Source organism: Scophthalmus maximus, chromosome 20, assembly GCF_022379125.1.
Source record: "Scophthalmus maximus strain ysfricsl-2021 chromosome 20, ASM2237912v1, whole genome shotgun sequence".
Taxonomy (NCBI): Eukaryota; Metazoa; Chordata; class Actinopteri; order Pleuronectiformes; family Scophthalmidae; genus Scophthalmus; species Scophthalmus maximus.
In genome coordinates this window covers 2,554,373-2,571,082 of record NC_061534.1, presented here as the reverse complement: position 1 = coordinate 2,571,082, position 16,710 = coordinate 2,554,373, and the positions used below count along the sequence as shown (strand labels likewise).

Below are 16,710 nucleotides of genomic sequence, written 5' to 3'. Positions count from 1 at the left end.
CTGCGACGTGCGTCGGAGCCGGACATTTATCAGAAGCAGTCCTTGCACCGGTTGTGTAGCGTATTATCCACTGCTCGCATTATGCTGCTTGTGTCTTGATGTGAACCCCACAACCCCCCCCCCCCCACGGTGGAAAATGTGTCACACGGCGCTGCCCGTCTAACAGACCTTATTGGTGTTGCCAGCTTGAACGACAGCGAGCTGGATCAATTAGACTCGGAGGAAGTTTAATCAATTAGACGTTTGAGCCGCGGTGAATGTGACAGTATTCCGTGCAGTACACGTGACGTGATTCTTTCCAAACGTCTTTAACCAGAAGGATTTCTACAGTTGTCTCGACCAGCTCACCCGCGTTGGGTGAAGGTTCTCACCGAGAGGACATTTGAGGATATCTAAGATAAAACATCCAGTAATCCCCAACAGTCCGCGGGCCGCTGCCATGCGGTCACAAGCCTCCAGCCCGGGACCAGACCGCTCCGTCCGCCTCCTGCCCCTCCACGCTCTCCGGACATTTCGCCTGACTTTGTTTGTGCCTGCTGCAGATGGAGATCTGGCTCTCGCACGTATGTGCAGCCGCCACATCTGGTGTTTATTCACCTCTTGTTTTGAGTGCGAGTCATCAAACGCGGGTCCTGAACCAAAGTCACATGTAGACGGGAAGAAATGTGGCCTCTGACGTGAATGTTTCAACACTTGTTACACTACAAAAAAGATCCGCCTCCTTATCGAGCATTAGTCGCCGACCTTTGTGCCCTTGAAGGCTTGTAGTCTCCAGTCAGTGTCCATGATTAACTTAGGCTGCTTTCCAATACTATTCATCTTGTTTCAGTGATTTTCTTTAACTTCTTCAGATTCCGTATATAGAAAATGATAAAATAAGCAAACGGATAAAGAAGAACCAAGAACAGAACACTTCTTAACAGTCGACATACTGGAAACACAGAAACTTCCCTGGACAAGGATTTCCCAGAGGTATAATATATATATATATATATTTTTAAATAATAGAGCTTGTTGTCTTCTTGTGTCTGCAGTCGTGTACATCTGCGGCCCCGTGGAGACGTTCCTGAACATCATGAAGCTGTTCCAGAGCGAGATCCACGACCCGGAGAACTACGCCATCTTCTACCTGGACGTGTTCGCCGAGAGCTTGACGGATCGCAAGCCGTGGCAGAACGCCGACTCGGACTGGGCTGACCCCGTCAAGGTCTTCAAGGTACATTGAACGCAGCGCGCGCGCGCACACACACACACACACACACACACACACACACACACGCATGCGTATCCGTATCCTGTGCGTGCTCACAATATATACTGTGAGTCTGATGTAAAAAACATGGATCTGTTTGGGTCGTTACTCTTGATAAGCTGAGGTCGGGGGGTCGGATTCTTTGTACTGCAGATTTATTGGATGTGGACCGTCACCGTTTCAGCCGCTGTCTAATTGAAGGCAGGAAGTAATCGCAGACCAAAAACCGCCATCTGGCGTGGAAAGAGGATGTCTGTTCCTGCTCATTTCCTCCCAGAGATCCCGCAATCTTTTATCAGGCTCCCGCTCGCCGAGTTACAGAGAATCAAGTAGTTAGAAATCCTGACGAGGAAAACCAACATTTGACTCAGAGACTTTGCTTGTCAAGTATCACTCGTTCCCGAGGAGTTTCAGCTATATGAGATTATGAGATTGAGATTTAAAAGCTGTATTTTCTTACGACAACTGAAGTTTTGCCAGTGTAGTAGGACTCTTTCAACTTTTTTCTTTTTTAAATTTGGTTCCAGAATATGCTTTGAAAGAAGAGAGTGAACCAATGTGAGAATACAGCAGGACATAAAAAATTCTCTGGAAGATTCACCGCGAGGGAGTGGGCGCTCGCTCAATCTCCCGCTGTCAACGGCAAACTCTGGAAAAATGTCCAGAACCCGGAATTTTCCAGACATTTTTTCAGGGGCTCATGTCTGAAAACAGCTATAGATGTAAAAGCCCCAGTGTATAATTTTTCTGATGGTAAAGTTGCGAACCGCAACCAACTGAGCACCCGACAGGGGGACGCTTTATGGTGGCGCACCGCTGATTCCCATTTCCGGTTTCCGGCAGCGTCTGAAAATGCAACGCGAGTGCGACGTATTCAACACGACGTGGCGACTCACACGGAGGTCGGGTCCACCTCATGTAACTATATTTAACTCATTCAAAGATGACGAAAAAACACCGTGATTATACTTTTATTAAGACGTTGTTATGGACAATATTTTCAATTTCTGTGAATAAGTTCTCAGAAATATTACACGCTGTAGCTTTAAGTTTTAAAAGCTGTTATTTACAAAAGAAGCTGCCAGAGTAGTAAGAGTCTTTCAACTTTCGATCATTTGGTTCCAGAATATGTCAGAAATGAATCTTGGGGCAACATTTAGAACTTGAAGGAATTTAATTCATGGAAGGACGATAAAGATGCTAATATGTCGCCCTTAATTTCACTCAAATAGTTTTTATAAGTTGTTTCCTCTATCATCAGTGTTTACCTTATATATATATATATATATATATATATATATATATATGTATGTGTATATATATATGTATGTGTATATATATATATATATATATATATATATATATATATATATATATATATATATATATATATATATATATATATATATATATATATATAAGTAGCATCCGTGCTTCTACTAACATGTCCGTTACGTTGAGTGACAAGTAGACAAAGTATGGTGTTGGAAACAGGAATCAGGGGAACCTTTTATGAGAATTACGTGCACTTTGATGACTTTAGAAAGCTGCATAATTTTTCCAATGGGCGGGCTAATTGAGCCTCTCAGTGGACATGTATCCCTTCAGCCCCTTTAAGGAGTGAAATTCTTGCATGACATTAATGAATTAGAGGATGTGTTTTCACAGGAAGCCATTAAGCCACGCACGAATTAGTGCGCTGCGAGTGGGCACGGATGTGTCGCTTGTCTAATCCGTCTCCCTACATGTCACACCGGCTCCTCTTGAATTCAGTGTTCACAAAGTTTTGAGGGCGAGAGCGGATTCATGAAGATACATCTTGTGTAATATTAAATTGATTGCGGCAATTTTCTGTCATAATGCACTAAAAGTGCATTTAAATTACTGACTTGAGAAATTATATTCCATTAGTAGAGTTAAGGGTGATTTAGTGTTGTGCCTGAACGCGTAGTTATTCGCATATCTCCACCGTTTTATCACCACACATTTAAAAAATATACGCTTTCATCTGTTCTTATGAAATGCACTATTAGCTTATTGGATTGCAACTTTAATTTGTCCTGTCAAAGCCGAGAAGACGGTTATTATTGATGATCGACACGCGTTCTTCAAAGACCCACTTTAATTAACCCACACACCCGTTCAGCTCGTTGTTCGTGTCCTGATATTTGTGCGTGTTCGCAAAAGGTTGGCTTGATTTCAGGATGAAAGCAACTTTAAGATTAGAGACAAAGATGACTAGTTCAAATGATTTGCAGTGTTGAAACCACGAATGACTATTAAACGGCTTCATCTGCGTTTATCTCTAGATCTGCTTTTTTATTATACTGAACCTTGATTGGAGAACGAAATGTTGGCTCCCATCTTGCTGATGTTTGCAGAAAAGCGTTAATTTGTCTGCGAGCCATAACAGGGCTCATTATGGCAACATGCTTCCTCCGGTACGATAACTGCTTGTGGAAGTTTTGCGGTGGTTCCAATAAGTGTCGTAACATGAGAAACCATATGGAGCTTTTCCAGTTTAGAAGGGCGGAAAAAAAGCGAAATAAGATTCCTTATTAATGTGTGAAACTTGTTTTTCTGACAGCAGCAGCAAGTACCATGGGTCAGTTGTTTGGACAGGAAAAGTCTGGCTGAGTATTTTATCAAACGTTAAACGACTTTGACATCATGTCAAACACACAGTTCCCATGTGAAAAATCATGAAAGAATTGATTGATGGCACTCCCATGTTTTCAATCATAATTTCATAAGACATTTAAGTTGATGCATGAGTATGATTATGTCAAATCGATAGTATTTAATATATATTTCATATTAAACTGCTTTTTGAAAATTTCAGTAACACTGAACAAAATGGTCACAGAAATTAGCAGGAGACAGATTTTGAGTATTAGGATTGTACTACCTATATAACAAGATTTAGTTCATGTAAAATGGTCCAAATATTGTCTAAAAAACATTAGCAATTTAACATTACAATTAGAGCAATGAAACTCTTTTTCACAAGGTATCCGGTGTCATGTTCAGACGCACAGGATGTTCCAGGTCACGTTTCCTCATGCTGCTGTTTTTCCCCGTGTCCTCCTCCAGTCTGTCTTCGTCATAACGTACCGACCGCCCGACAATCCGGAGTACAGAGACTTCCAGACGAGACTCCACGCCAGAGCTCAGAGGGACTTCGGCGTGCATCTGGAACCGTCGCTGGTGAGTTCATCGCTCTGCACCAGGGTCGTGACCTCTTTGGTCATGGATAAGGGTTATCTGTGCAGAACAATCCCCACTTTGCTCTGTTGTTGTTGTTTACCGTAATGTGAGCCATTAGCGTTTCACAAGAGTACATTTGTTTTTTTAAAGTTAATCATAAATGTGGGTTTTATGGTATTTGGACCCTCCGTTGGTCAAAGTGACATTGTTTCATGTAAGCACAGGTATCCCCTCCCTTAAAATGTTGAGCAATGCTTTATTACCTCAATTCAAAACCTTGTGTATTCCATAAAATCCTCTAGTTGTTTAATATCACATCGCTCGTCTTGCAGATGGACTTCATCGCGGGCAGCTTCTACGATGGTTTCGTGCTGTACGCGAAGGCCTTGGAGGAGACGCTGGCGGAGGGCGGAGCGCAGAACGACGGCATCAACATCACCATGAGGACGCAGAACCGCCGATTCTGGGGTGAGCAAACGTCTGTCGCGTATCTCTAGCCTCTCAAAGTGGCAGTCACATACTGTATGTGACCTGCAAAATGTTGATGTGATGATGATGAATTATGTGCAAATGCAGGAGACCTCACCTCCACCGACAAATGAGTTATTAATCAGCTCAGGAAACAGAGCTCTCCAGTGAACATGAGAGGCCAAGTGACCGTTTACACATTTCAAAGCACCATTTAACCCAAAATGCGAATTAAAATATGCCCATCCAACAAAATAGTTGTAGTGTTATTGAACAGTTATGACACAACACTCAACAGCTAATAGTCCATTTGATGCTTGACGTGGGAGCTCATTCACTTCCTCGTTTGTATTGCCGCATCTGATCTGCATTCATATCACACTGGATCCTCTCAAAAGGAGGTGATGAGGGTTGTTTTAGCTCCGCAAATGCAGGAAAACCGATCCCATGTGGAAAAGAATGATGGAAACTTTTGATTCGTTATTGTGGATGTTTGATAATGCTAAACGCTACCTGTTTTTATAGCAAAAGCCTTTTCAAACAGCCGATACTTCCTCAGTTAATGTATTTTTCCTAATAAGAGGTCACGTTCCATCCTTTACAATGCTCAGTTGTTCCACACAGATTAAGAACTGTAGATATATAGATAGATAGTTACTTTATTTATCCAAAGCGGGTAAATTACGTGGCGTTACACACTGAATCGCACCCTTGACGTGGATATTGTCCGTGTTTTTTTTTAAGGAGTGACGGGACTCGTCAACATAGATCACAAAAATGCCCGGGACATAGACGTCAACCTGTGGGCGATGACGGACCAGGACACGGGAGAGTACGGGGTGAGTAACACTGTTACCGTTGAGGATTTCATTTTGTGTTTAATGTGTTTGTGATTATCGGTAGAGTTTGATATGTGGAGAAGAAGATAACCGAACCCCCATGTGTCGTATTCTCGTAGTGCAGGTGATGTTGCTATTGCTCAGTCTTCGAAATCTCTTCGATCTCTGACACTTCACGTTCTGTTTGTGGGGAATGAACTGTACTGATCAGTAAAGTAATCGTAGATTTTTTTATTTTTGTTCATGCATATCATGCTGTTTTTCTTTCTACGAGCACTACAACGTTTTCGTGTAATGTAAAATGTCATTTCACATAATGTAGACCATCTTTCAAAAACAGTTTTTGGCGCTTATTTATTCGTATGTGGTAAGTTTGTGAAAGAAAAGAGTGACAAGCATGTTAGTGCCCACGATTGTGGTGATGATTATATAAGAGTTAATAATACGTGGCGTCTTTGTTGTCGACTCTCCTTCAGTACGTAAAGTGAGTAACGAGTAAAAATGAAAACAATCCTCACTTCTTGCGTTTCCAATCGTTGTCATGAGGAACTTTGTCGAAAAATCTTTCAGCACAATTAGTTCTGTGTAGTTTTTAAAACCTCGGCCTTTGCTTCTGTTTGGTTGTTGACGCAGTGAAGGGAACTGGTTATTACTGTTCGGGAGATACTCTACAGTCCTGACTCCTCTAATGATAAGATGCATAAAACCTCAAATTTCCCCCTCACAGTCCGGGGAAAAATATTTGTGTATGTTGTGCTCTGCAAACACCGCTGTGAACCAGAGTAGAAGAAGTGGGTTAGCAGCATTCGACTTCAGTCCGAATTTCACGGCGGTCCTCGGAGGCTGTCAGCGTGACTTCCTGGTCTCGTTTATCCCTCGGCTCTTTTAATTGGTCGATTCCTATATGGCCGATTGACCCGAGTAGCCGCGGCCGCCTGGCTCCTCAACATCACAGGACGGTTTCAGCTTTCAGCAACGTCAGTCTGCGGGAATATGTTGTGTGTTTGATGATATAAGTAACCTGACACGCCAGATGGGTTCTGCTACACACGACTTGTGAAGAAATCCAGCTGGTTTTTGTACATATGGACTTTACTTTCAAAATAGGAAATCCGTCCAACAAGTTAACCCGGGCTGACTCACTGAGATGGATGACTGATTGTACTATGTATATATTATGAACCGGTTGTTTTTTTCTATGTAATCTCCCTCTGTAACTGTTAAAGAGAGAAAACGATTCCATCATAAAAATATTACAAGTGTGGTGTTAATTTAAGTTCAGGTGTTCTTAAGGAAGTGCCTGAAAAACCTGTGTTCTCTCGAAGGACCAGCAGAGGGCGACTCCACTGCGTTGCAGTGTCTATGAGAAAAGGACTCACTTGATTTATAACGTCAGAAAACATTTTCCTGAGGAGTTCATGGTTCAATCTCTAGTTTCATAGTCTTCTACAATACAGCATGATGTTCATTTTGTAAAATCGTGGTGTCATTTCGAGTAAAATAGACGATAAAGCCCGGTATGCATTGGAGTGTAGATACAGCGTGATGATTGACAGCTAGTACCGTCCAATAGGTGCATGGTTGAAGGTATAGGTGGCCGTGCGGTGGACGAGCTCTCAGTCAGGCCCCACCCCCTCTTCTCCTCCCAAAATGGTTTCTTCTGGTTGCAAAAACAAGATGGCGCTGGTCAAAATGCTAAACTCGAGGCTTCAAATCGGCAGTTCACAAACCGATGGGTGACGTCACAGTGGGTTGCCACTTGGTTTTCAACGTGACAACAATGCCCCCTTTAACAAAGATCCATATGGAAATTTTCAACACACATTTTTCCTCGTACATTTATTTAGCCGCGCTGAACTGCGCGCGAGATTTAATCGTCCTGCTTTTCGGCTAAAAGGTTTTCCAGGACGGAGTGAGTTGCTGGTTGGCAGCAGAGTCCAGTAAACAGCCCCTGTACAGAAATACTGGACCTATTTCAGATTGTGCAGCCTCCTCTTCCCCCCCCTCACCGTCACACACTGCATTGTTTTGATGACCCTCTGTTGGGGGTGACGGCCTCCGAGGTTTTCAGCGGAGAGAGGACGCGACATGCCCGGGGAGCAGGGGTGGAAAATGTGAACAAGCTCCTTCAGCTAGTTAGAATTACAAGAGTCGTGTTTCACAGCGGGACGACAGATGCTGCTCGCGGACGGAGCAGGACTGTCAAGATAAAGCCCCGCACATACAAGGTGTCCAGGATGTTGGTCGAAACTTTGTACTGAGATGTTTTATTTGGTATATATTAATATATATATATATATATATATATATATATATATATATATATATATATATATATATATATATCATCCTCTGGTTTGTCTAAAGGACCAGTGAGAAGGAATTTGGTTGATCCATAGGCAGAAATTGAGAGACAGGTCTTACAATATAGTTTCACATATTGATTGATGAGTTTTTAGACCTTTGCTGGGATAAATTCCTCGACAGAAAGAAGCCGTTTGAGTTTGCTTGTTCAGACGAGGCTGCAGGACAGGCAGCGCCACAGGGCCGAGATGATTTCAGACAGTAGAGATCCCAGTTGAAGAGTTGGAAAGAAGACGAAGAGTCGAGCTGCGCCTTGAGCTTAATGCAAAGTCAACTTGCCCGACCAACGACCACGCTGAAAGAAACGCTAAAATGAGAGAACGCATTGACTCAATCAGTGAAGAATTCTCTCCTCTGTGTTGGCAGCTTGTTGCGTACTACAATGGAACCACCAAAGAGATCATCTGGTCCCAGACAGAGAGGATCCACTGGCCCAGTGGGGGTCCGCCACTGGACAACCCCCCCTGCGTGTTCTCCAAAGACGACCCCTCCTGCAACGACGGTACGACAACCCCCCTCTTTACTAATAAATCCTCTGTTCAGACGATTTTTACAACAACATAAGTTTGACTGACCGGCTGATTGATTGATTCAGAAAATTGTGATGAAGACATTCATGCACAACCCTGACATGCACGGAAATGATAACACCTTGTATTTTCTGTCTTGCGATTAAATCGCTCATCAGATGGATATCATCGCTCTCATCTCTTTGATAGTTTCATATTGATTCTGTGATGATAAATGTCATTTTTCCCTCAATTTCATCTTGACTCTTTGCCCCATGTGAGGTGAAAGAGCGAAATTTACAAGTGTAATATTTTTGCTGCGAATGATAAGCAGTGTGAAAGATAAGTGCCGTTAATGGTCTTTGGTGATTTTATGAACCCGAGTGACGGTTTTCAGAGAGAAATGTCACCGGTGATGAACTGCGGAGGAAAATCCGCGGCAATTATAAAATGTATTTTGGAATGAAGGAGGGATAATGAGCGGAGGAGCAATAAATCTCACGTTATCCCCAAAAATCTAGAGGCCATGTGAAAATCTTTTACTGAGAAGACAGACCATGTGTGAACCATGGACTGTATTTAAAGATGGACGACACGTCTCCACTTCCTCCTGTGGAATGAAGAAAAAAATATCCCAGATATGGGCGTTGCCATCTTTGCGCTTTTGACTTTATCTGGAGCAAGAGTCTGGATACTAAACTCTTGACCGTCGGTCAGGATGCGTTGTTCTCAGCTGTGAATCGTGATACACAAAATTGCACACACTCGTAGATATGAGTCCCCTAAATATGCCTGAGAGTTTTCATCACGATCCATGCATTATTCCCTTGGGAAGTTGGCGAAAATGTCCAAAATTATCTCACAGTGTTGAAGAAAGCGAGGATGAATTCCTTGATCGGAGCCAAAATGAAAAGGAATTCTTTCCTGGTCCATTTCCCCATCCCTTCCACCAAGTTCCTTGGAAATCCATACAGGTGTTTTTGCGTTATCCTGCTGACATACAAACCACCCAACCGGCGAAACATTAAAAATAAAATCACCCCAAAAAGAACACTTGAACAAACACGAGTGTGATAAAAATCTAAAATCACCGAAACCATCATTGGTAAAAACACATTTAATGTGTTTTGGGATTTTTAAAATTTTGTCTGGTCCATGTCCCATCTGCTAACAGGGGAGAGATGCAGCCAACCACCACTAGGGGGCGATCCAGATGATTTGGCTTCCCTTTGGGGAGCTGTCATGTCGTACATCTAACTATGTTTCCGACGGTTAATTTACAAAAATGTACAGATTTATTAAACCTGAACAAAATTTGAAAACAAAAAATTAAAAAATCTGCACACAGTTGAACGTGATGAAATTATCGACTGTAATTGTTGGACGCAGGGAAGAGAAACATCTTCAGCTTTTGATTAGTTTGATTAGTGCCGTCCCTGTGATTAAAGCAGCAACGGTAATTAGCGTCCGTCAGGTTTTCAGGAACGTCAGAGCGACTGTGACTCGTCGGCGGTGCAGCTGCACACCAGGAAGTCACAGCTGTGTGTTTTCCACAGCACTTTCTTTTGAAAGATATGAATGTGGTGGACATCTGTTGCACATATGAGAGGGAGGGAGAGAGAGAGAGAGAGAGAGAGAGAGATAACTGAGTGTGGAATCCCTCTTCCTGTGTCTAGGTCACCTGCCGGTGCTGGGCATCGTGGCCGTGGGATCCGGCCTAGCGCTCATCATTTTCGGAATCTCCAGTTTCCTCATTTACAGGTGAGTCTTATTCTCGTTCGAGCTCAGGCTTCCCCGTCTGTGCTGCTTTCAGCTAAGACTGGAAATATTTCTTGCAAAGGGAGAGAAAGCGGGAGGGAGGGAGGGTTTACGGGTCATGCTGCTGCTGTAGGTGCCAGCGTGGTATTTACACGATTGTTGCCACAGAAACGTCTCAGCAGGTGACGGCGTTGAGAGAGTTGGTGGTGAAGTGTGTTTAAAGCTGCCAAGTGAGCTCACACACTGGCCCCAGACAACCCTGGCTGCTGTTCCCCCCCAAATGGTCATTAGTGTGAACCATTACGTTTATATTTTCTTTGCTCCGGATTAAAGATAAACGCCGCCTATTTTTAACGATTCGCTCGCTTGCTGATGTCAAGAGGAAAACATCACGTCTACGTGATTTCTTTTATTTTTTTTCTACTTGTCTCACGTTTGTTTGTTTGCTTGTTTGTTGGTTGGTTGTCATACGTCTTCTGGCTTGTAAAAGAACAAGCATACAAATGTCTTTGTTTCTGTAAAACAAATCTTAACAAGGCAGAAATATCAATCCAGAGAAGTTTTTCCACAAACTTTTAGACCAAAAATTTGGTTCTTAATTGTACAAATTGAAAACATCTGATAATCTCTTAAACGTCCTCCAATGCAAATCAACTTGCTAGAATCAAATAATTGTTTATTTGTATTACACTGTAGCAGTCTGACTTACTTACTGTTTCTAGATTAACACTAACACAACGCTTCTAAACATTGATGAAACTATTTTATCCACTATCCAGGCCAACGTGTCTCATAGTGGGTGTTATACGCTGTGTGGGTTGTAAAGGTGTGATTTTAGGTTACATATAAATATAAAATGGGGGTTGGCTTGAATGTTCTATGGACGGTTTGGCTAAGGTCATATTCTCTCATTGTTTTGGGGAACTTTTATTTTCTACACTTTCAGAATTTGTTGAAATGTTTGTTGTTTTTTTCTACTAGTTGGACAGATAATGTTTCCCCATCCATAACCTCACTGAACAGTTATAGGAATAATTATAATGTGGAGAAGTTTGTGTGTTGCTCGGGGTGTTGGGGTCACGCTGGAGGAATTTGCACTCATGACCTTTTGTAGAATCCTGGCCGACGCCTCCAAACAGGTTGAATGATATTTAAAAACAGTTAAAAAACCTTTTTCTCCACTTGACTTTTGTGACGAATTTTGATACTTTTCGGACAAAAATGTTAAAAAAAATGCGTCATTCGCTGAATCCAGAAATCTTGAGCTAGTTGGCAAAATCTGAGGAGATAGTTGAGATTGTTGAACTGGATTTGAACTTATACGGACAGAACAAGAACTGACCAGCGTGAACAATATCGGGCACTAGATTAGTTAGAAATCAACTGAACTTCATTATATGTAATGTATTTAAATAAGTGATGGTGTTTGACTGTTTATTTCCACCTTTGAATCCATCATTTCTTACACTTGTAAGTTTGTGCTCAGCATATGGCTGAAACTGTCCCACTCCGACGGTGACGCTCCACATGAGCATCAGATTAAGCCTCGTGTAATTACACAGGAAGTGAATCATGCATGCCCTCCGCAATTAAGCTACAGGACAATTAGTAAATTCGTGTCAAACTGCATGTAATGGAAGAAAAATTAATGTTTCTATCGTTGACGTTTTCGTTGCCAATTAACACGAGTAAAAGAGGAGCAGATTTACAGTCAACGCGTCGCCACAGTACAGCTCTGACTAACTCACTAACAAAGTCACGCCGGTCGGTAATGTGATCACTCTTCTAATAACCTGACTTATTAACACAAACGAGTGTTAATCACCAGCCAATCACAGTGGATTTTGATCAGAGGAATGGTGGAAGAAGGACGGAGGAGCGGCTATCCACCCGAGGTAAATCCACTAAACCTCTGATCTGAGTTGATCATGTTTTTTAATATCAAATAACTATACCAGATAATTAGACGCAGAGCGTGCGGTTCATCCTGGAAATATTAACATTTTCTCATTCCTGTTTTGCGTTCGCAGCCCTCAGTGCAGCGAGGCTTCCTGACCAGCTAGTTCCTCCTGGACTCTTGGCCGGTGAGTTTTCTTCTTTTCTTGGAATCCTTTTTTTTCCTTTTCTAAATCTGGGCTCCAAGTGAAACATTTGGTGACTTATGGCAGCGAGCGTCTATTTCTGTCCCAAACAGGGAAACTCTGTGATGCTTTTTCTTTTTTAACTCCTGACCCACGGCTTTTGCGCTCGTAGTGCAAATGATCTATGTTTAGATTCATCATTTGACATCCATGACAGTTTTAACACATGGAAGACCATTTTCTCACGCGCACCTGAACATGTCATGTCCTTTATTGGAGTTTTCAGCCCCTGAGGTCATTGAACCTTAAATGGTTGAAGGGGGGAAAAAAGCATAAAATACAGGCTCTTTAGAAGCCGGAGGGTTTTTTCCTTTGCGTTCGGTGACAGCTCCGTTTGATACCCGAGGCTAACGGATTGCTTCCTGTTTTCGCAGACACCAAAGGGGAACGCCGCCGCTGACGGACAGGGAGGCAGCAGAGGCAGCGGCGTCTTTTTAACAGCTCGTCCTAAAGAGCGAGCAGCTGCTGAAAGGCCTCCATGTTCAGTACTTGACGTACGAAAACACACCACTAAAACGCTTCAAACACTTTGGAGTTTTGTCACTGTTAAGAAGAAAACTGTCGATACGTCTCCTCAAGCTCGTGGGGGTCACCTGATGTGCTTACAGGGGTTGCAATTTATAAGACAGATATATTTATTTTTCAATGAGAGGAATTAAATAGAACATATATATATATATATCGTAATTTCTATTGATTATTACATATTTGCTGCTGCTTTACCTGTTTTTTATAACGTGTAACAAAAGATTTTATACTCAGATTTCTTTGGGGGGGAAATAGGATTTAAATGCATAATTAATCTGCGATGAAACGAGGAAGCCCTATACTGTGAATTTATTGTGTATTTTATATAACAAATGGTGGCGGGATACTATTTTTGTATTAGATTCATTCTCTGGCTATGTGAAGAGCAGTATAGAATTTAATAAAAAAAACAACAACCTGTGTATTGAGTCCGTTTCCTTGTGTTGCTTTGTGGTGAAACATACATGAAAACAAGAAAACATTTTGAAAATTTCATTTAGTAATTTGGCCTGTGGAAGAAAAAAAAGAAGAAAGATTTCCTCAACTTGTACATTTTTTCGAAAATGAGTGTCAGTATAAGAAATGAGAAGTTACTATGATAGATTTCCAGGTGAAACAGATTAATTACTCTGGCAGATTTCTCCACTTATTCATTTAACGAAAGCTCCTGTCGAACATCAGCCCGCCGCCGCACGTGGACGGCCGGCTGCTCGTTTGATTTTGGCGTCTGGTCGGGTGTGAGGCCGCGGCAGCGTGAGGGTGGGGGTGAGGGTGAGGGTGGGGGGGATGCTGGGCAGAGCGGCAGCAGCTCTTGTTGTTTTAATGGAAGGGTTTGGTCCAGCAGAGGTATTCACATATGGGACTTATGAAACAATAGGCCCAGTGTGAAGCCCCACACTTTGCCCCCCTCTGGCTGCCAGAGGTCTCTGAAACGAGGCTCTCTAAATAGAAAAATACCGTCTTTTTTTTGTGGGGGGGTTTAATGGTGTTTCCTGTTCTGAAAATGTGCAACGGCACGGTCTGGAGTATTTGTAGACACAAACAAGCTTCAGAATCCCCCTTTAAGTTCCTGGGTCCACCTACACAGTTTATCCAGGTGACGAAAAAGAAAAGGAGTAAAAAAGAAAAACTGGGGGCCAACTGGGTTGGTTGGTACGGGCAGAGGCTGAAACACGTCGGCGATATGCAAACGCTGCAATAATTTCCTGCGAGCCATCTGGAAGTGTTTTACACCTTTCAGATTGGACGAGGAATGTGGGCCCCGCTCGCTTTTCATTTCTAAGTGTTTCAAACTGAAAATGAATTTCCTCAAAAGAAGAAAAGAAAAAAAAAAACCACTTTTGTTTTCACAGCTCTGGACTGTTATTTAACCAGATTCTTTTTTTGTTGTTCTTATCAGTATGTGTCAAGAAACAACATTAGAGATTTGCCCCCACAGACTCACTGGAATGCCTCGTGCCCTCTGTGGGGTTCTTGGTGTTTTCCAGTCAGACTCAAAACATGTCAAAAATATCACTAGATATTAATGGATAGTATATATAATAGTAAATATTACTAGATTAAGTTATTCGGTGAGGTTGTTTAAGATTGCGGAGCAGTTTCGTCCATCATGACGCCTAAATTAAGCAGCCAAAACATTAACATAACATTGAACACATTCATAGATATCAATCCCCTGAATATGCAAGTTTACGTTCATTCGGATCCATCTATTCCAATGTTAAAGAAATTTCTCCAGATCCGCACCAAACTCTAACTGGTTCTTTCTTGGCCCATGTCACATCCTTCCACCAAGTTTCGTAGGAATCCGTAGTGTCGATTTTGTGTAATCCTGCTAAGAATCACACAAACCAACAAACCAGCGGTCGGGGGTGAAAATATAACCTCCTTGGCCGGAGGTCAAAAAAAAAAAATAACACGATAATGTCACCGAACTAGAGACATTTCAAGAGAGCGACAAACCACTTAAACAGTCCGGAACAGAAAAGTCATTCATAAACATTCAGTTTAAGAACCATAATTCGTAGTTTTTGGGTCGCAAGTTATTTTTGCACCAGTGTTATAGAACAAGGGGTCGGACATCTGAGTCGGCTCCTTAGTGGGGTTGTTAGAAACGATAGTGGGAGTGAGAATTGGAAGTAAATTCTGATCTGCATCATCGTTAGAATTGTGTTGTTGTTTTTCTCAACTGAAGAAATGACTCATCAGAACAAGTCTCCACCATTTATTTACAGTTTCACCCTCAAACACAGTGAGATATGAGAGCCTTAATTCTTTTTTAAATGTTATGTATTTGTGAAGATATCACTCAAGTTTTGCCCTCATCTCGCAGCGGTAGAGAAACCAAAGTCCTTCCTGGATCCAGGTGCGTAGTTTGGATCCTTCCCAGAATGTGATGGCATGTCACCAAGGCCGAGACCTATCGCAGATAAAAGTTCCATGCAAATCCATCCTTAATTTTTTGAGAAATCCTTCAAAAAACAAACAAACCAAATCAATCACAAAGGTCGAAAAAAGTCAAAACCAACATTTGTTGTTTACATTTAGTTACTAATTAAAAAAAAATCGGTAGATAAACGCCAGTCAGCATCTTGACTGTTGGACAACGTTGTGTTGTTCCAGCATGTGCTTTGAAAGAAAGAGCCCTTTGTCCGGGACTATAAAAAAATATTCACCCAGTTTGTTTAAAGACCTCTCCAAAGTTCAATAAGCAGAGTAGTAATTATGCAGCAGTGGAGTCAAAAAAAATCAAATAAAACACAAACTCACACGTACGTTTTAACTGTTGGCAAACACTGGACGTTAGGAGGTTTGCTACAATCTGATCCCAGAGCAGTATATCGCCGGAAATACCTCCCGGAAAAGATGGAGATCAAACGCAACCGGGTGAATTGGAGCGATTAGCTCTTTGCGCAAGGTCTGAGTTGTTTTAAAGTGATTCTTTACCGTGTGAGTATGGGTCAACAGACCACCCTGAGTCTGAGGGAGTTGTATTAATTAAGATTCCGTAACATCCACCGACCCCGGCGCCCTCAGTGTGAGATTGTTCTTCTGCTCTTTGCGCTGCTGCGCGTCTTTAATTTAAACAGCCTGTTTTTTTTTCTTTTCTTCCCCGGCAGGAAACTGAAGCTGGAGAAGGAGCTGGCCGGAATGCTGTGGAGGATTCGGTGGGAGGACCTTCAGTTCGAGAGCCCCAATAAATACCACAAACGAGCCGGCAGTCGCCTCACCCTCTCGCAGGTGAGACGATCGTCTCGAGGAGTGAAGCCGTTTTTCAGACATGAGCGTTGGAAGATGTTCGGAACAAATTGGGTTCCAGCCTTTCTGTCTGGGTAGAGCAGCAGCAGGAGGCAGCTGGGTCAAGACCGATGATTCCAACATGCCCACTCAATCGCTTTGAATTACATCCAGAGATTTTCCCGCTGTTTTCTAATACAGGCTCACTAGGGACATTTTGTGAATTTTTTTTTACTAGGGGGCCGGCAGGAAAAGTTCCAGACAATGTCCGGAGCTACATTAACGGACATTCGCGTTCTCACTATAGACTGCCTGTGCTTGAAGCCTGTATTCTCTGGAATGACCAGCAGAGGGCGACTGGTTGTTCCTATAGAAGTCTATAGAAGGGACTCTACTTCTCACTTGAT

At 42.4% G+C, this 16,710-nt stretch overlaps 2 protein-coding genes across 8 annotated transcripts in view; one reads left to right on the top strand and one right to left on the bottom strand.

Moving 5' to 3' along the window:
- Positions 1–16,710, top strand: part of npr2 (natriuretic peptide receptor 2) — a 44,219-nt gene that overhangs the window by 7,795 nt on the left and 19,714 nt on the right. The window contains exons 2-8 of the mRNA XM_035609324.2: positions 1,035–1,216; positions 4,346–4,459; positions 4,792–4,927; positions 5,672–5,766; positions 8,497–8,632; positions 10,316–10,400; positions 16,186–16,306. Of these exons, the coding sequence (XP_035465217.2) occupies positions 1,035–1,216; positions 4,346–4,459; positions 4,792–4,927; positions 5,672–5,766; positions 8,497–8,632; positions 10,316–10,400; positions 16,186–16,306 (869 nt within the window). The remainder of the gene's footprint in view (positions 1–1,034; positions 1,217–4,345; positions 4,460–4,791; positions 4,928–5,671; positions 5,767–8,496; positions 8,633–10,315; positions 10,401–16,185; positions 16,307–16,710) is intronic.
- The window catches only part of spag8 (sperm associated antigen 8), a 31,008-nt gene continuing 29,575 nt past the window's right edge, over positions 15,278–16,710 (bottom strand). For 4 of the 7 annotated variants that reach the window (XR_004785163.2, XR_004785165.2, XM_035609328.2 and 1 more), the window contains one exon: positions 15,278–15,537. The gene's annotated coding sequence lies outside the window, so the exon portion shown is untranslated. The remainder of the gene's footprint in view (positions 15,538–16,710) is intronic. The other 3 variants (XR_004785164.2, XM_035609327.2, XM_035609330.2) reach the window with 1 other exon arrangement.